At 34.2% G+C, this 8,093-nt stretch overlaps 1 protein-coding gene across 2 annotated transcripts; it reads left to right on the forward strand.

Annotated features, from left to right (window-relative positions):
* The first annotated feature begins 273 nt into the window (after nt 1-273).
* On the forward strand, nt 274-6,973 carry LOC133706063 (DUF21 domain-containing protein At4g14240-like). Of its 2 annotated transcripts, none has more exons than XM_062131581.1 (14): nt 274-655; nt 738-814; nt 1,366-1,449; nt 1,567-1,680; nt 2,352-2,435; nt 2,622-2,693; nt 4,037-4,104; nt 4,219-4,306; nt 4,704-4,777; nt 4,876-5,245; nt 5,339-5,385; nt 5,475-5,556; nt 5,912-5,990; nt 6,551-6,973. In XM_062131581.1, exons 1-14 carry the CDS (start codon nt 418-420, stop codon nt 6,610-6,612), a joined length of 1,539 nt encoding a protein of 512 aa, XP_061987565.1. In that variant the 5' UTR covers nt 274-417; the 3' UTR covers nt 6,613-6,973. The 2 variants fall into 2 exon arrangements, with proteins under 2 accessions (XP_061987565.1, XP_061987566.1); XM_062131582.1 differs by having other exon boundaries at nt 607-655; nt 1,322-1,449.
* The last annotated feature ends 1,120 nt before the right edge of the window (nt 6,974-8,093 follow it).

Raw genomic sequence — 8,093 nt, forward strand, 5'->3', positions numbered from 1 at the left:
TAAATACTTTACATATATATATATATATTATGTTATATATGTAATATATATAATATAATTATTTATATATATAAAAAACTCATTCATTTTTTAGTTGACTCGAGTCTGTATTCATCGAATTAAATTGCCATAAATTAGAAGAGCAAAGAGTTTTGCGATGGTAAAAGAATTAACTTATTAATTAATTAATCTGAACCAAAGAGAGAACCCTCCAAGAGCCCGCCACGTGCAACTGACATGGCTAAATACTATTTTAATCCAGTATCTGCTGAATATTGTTCTCATGTTTTTCTGGTTTCTTTTTTTCTTTTCCTGTCTCCGTCTCTCGACTCATTGGACTCGGTGTATCTATCTCACAGAGAAAAACTGGGATCCAAAATTAAATTTATAATTTAATTAGTGATTATTTATTTAAAGATGCAGCTGATAAATGCGGTGATGGCGACGAGGATGTTGACGGTGTTAGCTCAATCAAACGGAGAAGATGGAATTCCGTTTGGATCGTTCTCATGGTTTGTGTACGCAGGAATTTCTTGCTTCCTCGTTATCTTCGCGGGTATCATGTCTGGTCTTACCTTAGGCCTCATGTCTCTCGGCCTTGTAGACCTCGAGATTCTTCAACGTAGTGGCACTGCTACCGAGAAAAAACAAGCTGGTTGGTAATGTCTTTATTCTTTTTTTCAAACGCAGTTTTCGGCATTGATTTTCTCTGATTTTTTTAAATTTAATTTTATTAGCTGCAATTCTTCCGGTTGTTCAAAAGCAGCATCAGCTTCTGGTGACTCTGCTTCTATGTAATGCTATTGCTATGGAGGTAATCTTCGTTTGAATTTATCGCTTTTAGGCCCCCTTCGGTAATGCGGTTGCAAGTGCTTTTCAGAGTTTGGGCGGTAAAAGCATTAAAATTGATTTTTTTTTATGGTTTTAATGTGAAGAATCTGTCAAAACCATTGGAAAAAAAGGCATCAAATTGATGTGTTTTTGAGTTGAAAAGCACTTTTGCTAAATCACCTGAGTCGCATTACCCTTATTTATGCTGAAATCAAAGAGATGTGGCATTTTAACAACAATTAGGAGATGATTGTTAATCTAGATTAATTACTAGGGAGGAATGCTATTCAGAGAATATATTTTTTTGTTATACATATGGTTAAAGGAAAGCATGCTGCAAAAATGTGAGTACCGCGACTAGCTTTGGGTTAGAGAGAGTGAGGCTGCTTAGTGAACTTGCAGATAATTGTGCGATTCATCTCTGTTGAATATTACTATTTTGCTTGAATTTCGTCTCTCTTGAATATTAGTGTGTTGCTTGAATTTTCAGTAAACAGTTGTTGATAGCAGTTAGATATGGTGCTCTGCATGCAGGCTCTTCCTATATACTTGGATAAGCTTTTCAATCAGTATGTTGCTATTATACTTTCTGTGACTTTTGTGCTAGCTTTTGGGGAGGTACATTTTTTTGTCAACCTACTTTCATCTTGCTCAGCTCTTCTTTAACCAGGCTTAAATAATTAAATGTGGTAGAACTTTTTAGTCTTAGCTGAGGTGGACATTCTCTATTTTCAGGTTATTCCACAAGCAATATGCACCAGATATGGACTTGCTGTAGGTGCCAACTTTGTATGGCTTGTGCGAATTTTGATGATAACTTGTTATCCAGTTGCATATCCCATTGGAAAGGTAAGTGGTACAACAGAAATTGCTACACCCGAGTTTTGAGTAAAGTAGGATCACGAGTTGTTGGATAAATTTCCAGTGTTCTTTTAAAATTAAAGGCAGTAAAACAAGCCCAAGTTTGTACCTATTATTTTACTTTTTTCTTTTCTTTTGATGATAAGCTTTTCTAGCTTACTTCGTATGAACTCATCTTATTACAGAAACAATTTTATGCATACACTATAAAATCCTGCATCCACCTCTGTGTATATCTTTCTTTCACTTAATGGTTCTCTGTTTACCTGTATGGTCTTGGCTGTAGAAACATAATAATTGTGGAGCTAGATTAATAAGTGATTTAGTGGTTTGCTACAGCTGTAGTAATGATTATTGCAGAAATAAGAATAGAGTTATGAATAGCTGTTAGTTTCTTCCATGTTCTTGAGCTATAAGGATGTATTTGTTTTCCTCTCCCATTGATGAAGGAAAAATATTGTACCTAGCTGATTTGAACTATGAACCTTCAGTTATTTAGCTTTTTCTGGCTTAAAAAGAAAAATTGGAAAAATAAAATACTGTTTTATTCTGCAACGTATTCCTGCATGATAGTTCAGCCCATCCTCACATTTTGAAGTCCACGCAGCCTGTTTTATATACTTATGTACTCTCTAACTCCAAGAAATGTCATGATACAGGTTCTGGATTGTGTGTTAGGACATAATGAAGCATTATTTAGGCGGGCTCAATTAAAAGCTCTTGTTTCCATCCACAGCCAGGAGGTAAAGTAAATTGTGGTTCCATCCACAGCCAGGAGGTAAAGTAAATTGTCTAAAACATATAGATTACAAGTTAATTGACCACAGAAATTCGTCACGATTTCAAAAACTTTGGAAATGTTACTACATCCCCATTTCCTTTCCTTTTTTTTCATTTACAATGTAACATCTTTTTCTTGAAACATCTAGGCTGGCAAGGGTGGTGAACTCACACACGATGAGACAACAATTATTAGTGGGGCACTAGATTTGACTGAAAAGGTATGCACCATATGAAATTAGCATCTATTTTTTGGTTTGTGTACCATTCTTCATTGTAAAATGTTGATGTTGGCCATGAATGGTACATAATTTCTTTCCTTTCTATTGTATTCTCACAATTCAGATACGTGAATATGTATTAGTTAGGGAAATGTGATCACTTCATCTTAAATTTTTTGATTGGATTAGGGACAGGGAGGAGTGGAGTGGGTGGGGGTCTTCTGTAGTCAATTGTATTTTGCTTGTTGCCTAACTATTGAGAAGCATTGATTTTAATTTGATTTGAACTTCATATCTAAGCTGGAATTGCAATCCTAAGTTTCTCAAGGGGTTCCAGAAGACAAATAAATTTTGCGAATCCATACAAAACCCTCTGCTACTGCCTGTTTCGATTGACACCCCCTCACCTTTTTTTTTAATTCAAATCCTTGAATTATGGGTCATTTGGATGGAGACTTGTCCGTCAAATTCCTTTCATTTTATTTATCTGTCAAATGACATGAAAATCACATGTTCCACCCCAGTTAGCTGAATTATTGTTCCATCAAGAGAAAAAATAACACTCTTTTCATTGCCATATCTACGTTTCTTCTTCCCTTGCATTTTTGTAGACACCAAAGAGAATATAATTTACACTCAAGACCCATTTCTCTCAATTGTCATGCTTTAAAAAAACCAAAATCAGATTTGAAACAAACCAAAATACCCATATTTACATATACACACTATTGGATATGTAAATATAAATCTTTTGCAAAAAGAAGTTACACCAACCACCAAGTTCACCTACTCAAACAAAGCTTATGTAAGAAACAAAGAGAGTTTGCCAATAAAGAGGTTTTGTTTCAATTGGGGTTTTCAAATTATGTTTTCATTACAAAAAATGGGATTTTCAAATTTATTTCATTTTAAGCTTAAGAATTTTTTGAGTTTGAAGGAATCTGGAGATGTAAAATTGAGGTTTGCTTGTTTTTTTAATTCCTTGTGTTCCTTTTCGTGCAATTTAACTTTTTTTTTTTATGGATATAATCCTATAGTTGTGAGAAAATTTAATGCCAGGTGGTCTCGATTATTTCTTGGCTATGATAATTTTAAGCAAACTTACTTATTTACCTGGATGGGCACTGCTTCTTCTTTTTTTGTTCTTTTTTTTTTAGTCAATTAACATAACTCTTTTAAAGTTGATGATGATGATGATGGGGGTTGGGGTGCTGGGTGTACAGATTAGCCAATAAATTCACAAAGTGACTTATTTGTATATAATTCCACTCCTAGATTAAATATTTTGAGATTATATTTCAACCTGCATCTTAAAGTAAAGTTTTATGTATAAACTTGACCAGACTGCTGAAGAGGCTATGACACCTATTGAATCAACTTTCTCCCTAGATGTCAACTCGAAGTTGGACTGGTAAGTTTTGCTCAGCTGCTCCTATTGCCATGGCGTTTTCACTTTCTTGTGTTTCATTTAAATATTGGCATATAGTTGTGTTTATATATTTATTTAATAATACTTGTAACTCAGGGAGGCAATGGGAAAAATTCTTGCCCGGGGTCATAGCCGAGTTCCTGTGTATTCCGGGAATCCAAAAAATATCATTGGACTTCTTCTGGTGGGTTTTGTATTTTATAGATTCTTGCAGATTTAAGAGTTATTTTATATAGGAGAAACCTATCAATATATCCATCTAACGCCATTTATCAACTGTATCCTTTTAAAAAAATCACTCACTTATAACCTTTGGTTTGTTCCTGATCTTTAATATACTCAATTATTTTTGGTAAAATTAATGGTCTCATGTGCAACAGTTGACAGTTTCAATATGAATCGACTTAAATGGGTATTTTAGTAAATGAGCAATAGAAACAAATGAAAGTTACAATTAATAGAAGGGTGTGATTGAGAGATGGTGTGAGGTTATATTGATGGGTTTCCCCTATTATATATGCTACTCTGATTTTATAATTACCTGATTTGCATGTGGCTGTTTTTATTCTATTTGGAATTAGGTGAAAAGCCTTCTCACTGTTCGACCTGAAACAGAGACCCCAGTTAGTGCAGTTTCTATCCGAAGAATTCCACGGTGTTTAATGCCCCTCCCCCCTTCTATATTTTTCTGGTTTCCTCCTTGAACAAAGTACAGAATATATGCTAAGTGTATGTATGTTGATATTTCTCCAGGGTTCCATCTGATATGCCTCTGTATGATATACTGAATGAGTTTCAAAAGGGTAGCAGTCATATGGCAGCTGTTGTGAAGGCTAAGGGGAAAAGCAAGGATCTTCCGCCACCAATTGACGGAGAAGAACAGGAAGGAAGCAAAGTAACTGGCAGGGATTCCCAATTGACTACTCCATTACTGTCCAAGCAAGATGAGAAGTCAGATAGCATTGTTGTGGATATTGACAGGATTTCAAGGTCAAGTAGGCATCCTTCTTCACAGCGCAATGATACTTCAACAAATGGATTGCCCCAGCTATCAGAGGATATTGAAGATGGTGAAGTAATTGGCATCATCACCCTAGAAGATGTATTTGAAGAACTTCTGCAGGTAAATTAGAGGCCTCTGTTAACTTTCTTCCTTTCAGTTCTAGGATCTAAGCAGCCATTTCCATGTATGCTAATAGTAGTATTGACTACGCAGGAAGAGATTGTGGATGAAACAGATGAATATGTAGATGTACATAAAAGGTATTTTGGAGTTGATCCAGCTATAAGTCAAGTTTGGTGCCCAAAAATTGCCAAAACAATTGACAATTTCTTTTTTAAATACTGTGCAGAATCCGTGTGGCTGCAGCTGCAGCTGCTTCATCTGTGGCACGGGCGCCGTCAAGTCGAAGGTTAACAGCCAATAAGGGAGCTGTAAGTGAAAATCATGTCTTGGGCAATTTCTTTTTTCTCTGAATTCAATCGTATGCTTCATCTATAATGCCAAACAGCCATATCCATATCTCCTCTCCCTGGATAAAAAAGCCCCGGGTCCACTTGTTCAGAGATTCAACATTTTGAAAATTGCTTCACATTTTCATGTGCAAAATCAATAGCAGTCCATCATTCTGAAATTCAAATCCTACATATGTACCCAATTATGCGGATCAAAGTCTCCTGCTGGTTTTACTCTTGTTGCTTAGCCTTGAGATGTTGTCATTTCTTTCGACACACCAGATGAATTCTTCAAATGATCGAAGACTGATTTGTCTCTTTCTATATATCCCAGGGAGGGCAAATTAAGTCAGGGCAAACACTGAAGAAATCTGAGAATGATTCAAGTGCCACAAGGTTACAAGGAACAGCTGGTGAGCCTTTTTCTTGGAAACAATAGGTAAATAGTTTATAAGTATGTACTTCTGGCAATAATCCTGAAAAGAGTTTGTTTTTTGGTCTGCCCCGTAACACGAAGAACTAAATGCCTGTAATATAGCAAGACAAGTTTTGTTTATATTTGATAACATTTTCTTTAAACTATTTTCTTTTCCATTATACTTGATCTGGAATTGTGCTTAGAAACATAAATGTGTGAGGACTTAGAACCTCTTGGTAGGCCCCCATTAGTTTTTGGAATGTATTTACATGACAATATATTCCAGATCATAATAAGGCATGTACCATAGCGTTGTGATGTCAATATGACTTGTATTTTTCGGTTTTAGTTCTCATCGAGGCCAAAGTTGTTTGGCTGTGACTATGGGGTGAGCTACCAATACTGTTTGAGTTCTGTTGATTAGTAAAAAACAATTAATTAGTCCTTGTAATTTTATAAACTATATATATTTTATCACTTTGTTTTTAAATTCATTTATAACTTAATCATTTTTGTCTAATTCATGTTCCTTTTTCAATTTATTTTGCAAAACAGATATGGTGAAGAAAGAAGTTGATAGAATGGAAAGATTGACGAGAAATAAAAGCATTTTTTAAAACAAAATACAATTAAATTAAGCATGGTTAACTCTAGTTAAAGGAATATTTAATTATTTTTTACATGAGGGATTAAATAATTTGTTTTGATGCACTACAAGTACTAAATTATAATTAAACTTGTATTGTTTTGTTTTGTTGCACGTGGATGCACGACGTCAGAAAGTTTGAAGGAGTTGTCATTTAATTTATTAGTTCAGGGTTGTTAGGAAACCCAATTATATTGTTTTATTAAAGATTTTAAGGATAATAGATTGATTGTAGCTAGAGAAGATATTAGCATTCTTAATATACTTTACCTGAGATAAGTTGTATTGTTTGATTTGATGTGGTTTAAAGGTTTTGAGAAATTTTCTGGTCAGTAGTTTATCAATGGCTTAGGATTAAGATTTATTCGTATGAATAAATTTGGTTTTAAAAAATTAATATGGGCTCGTGTACCCAAATAAATTCTTATGAAAAAGGTATTTTTTTTCGTAATTTATATATTATGGCGAAAAATACTCAATTAAAATTGGTGAATATTTACAATATCTTTGAGAATTTTCTAGTTAACTTGTGATATTTAGATATCAGCCACATTTGGAGGTCTAACTTGAAATATCGACTAAATTTTCATGGATTCAATGAACCGATCATTAAATCCAAATGCATGCTAAAAGTAAAATAAGACATATCATGTATTTTATTTTTTTTAAAAAAATTGATTTTTAATTTTATTTTTGAGAGACATAATCATATGCAATTAAAACATTATTTTTTTGTCTTTTTGGTTTTAAGCATTCAAAAACATATAAGAAAATGCAAACACATTTGTTTTTAACTATGTTTTACTCACACACCTTACAATTACATTTAACAATTCATCAAAATTCAAAATAATTCAAACAATAATTTAAACACACATTAAACATTTTAAATTTGTATAAAAAAAAATAGGCCAATCAAAATTCTCAAAACAATCCAGAGGTCTTAGAACTCATGAACCAACTGGAAGCTTTTGAAAGTACGAAACACTAGTAGCGTGTGGAAACACGCGCCACCACCATTGGCGGCACATGGAACCACATGCCTCAACAAGTAAAACCAGAAAGATGGGTGGATCTGAAGCGGTCATGACTGGTGTTTGGTTGTTGCGACTGCTATTAACAAAAAAAAGACATAGATGCTACTAGTGTCGCCACCATAACTCAGCCAAAATTAGTGCTACCATGGTCATTATGGATAGAGGAGTTGAGGTTGGTGACTAGAACAAGATGATTGGTCGATGCTTTAAAGGTTGTTGGTTGCGTCATGGGTATGGTTAATGAAGGCGATGGGGCTTGTGGTGATGCTGACCTTGGATAATGAAGGAGAAATTGATGTGGTAAATGTTTCGATTTTGTTTATGTGGGTTTCAAGTAAAATAGAGATTGATAGTTTTCTTTTGTTTTGAAAAGAGAGTGGTTGTAGTTAGCGATACTACTTATGGTCATAAGGAA

Source organism: Populus nigra, chromosome 10 (assembly GCF_951802175.1).
Source record: "Populus nigra chromosome 10, ddPopNigr1.1, whole genome shotgun sequence".
NCBI lineage: Eukaryota > Viridiplantae > Streptophyta > Magnoliopsida > Malpighiales > Salicaceae > Populus > Populus nigra.

Excerpts from the sequence above, each read along its gene's own strand:
- LOC133706063 (XM_062131581.1), top strand. The coding sequence starts at position 418 with ATGCAGCTGATAAATGCGGTGATGGCGACGAGGATGTTGACGGTGTTA. Across the intron at positions 2,694-4,036 it reads CACTAGATTTGACTGAAAAG|ACTGCTGAAGAGGCTATGAC; the intron begins GTATGCACCATA and ends AAACTTGACCAG. Across the intron at positions 5,557-5,911 it reads TAACAGCCAATAAGGGAGCT|GGAGGGCAAATTAAGTCAGG; the intron begins GTAAGTGAAAAT and ends TATATATCCCAG.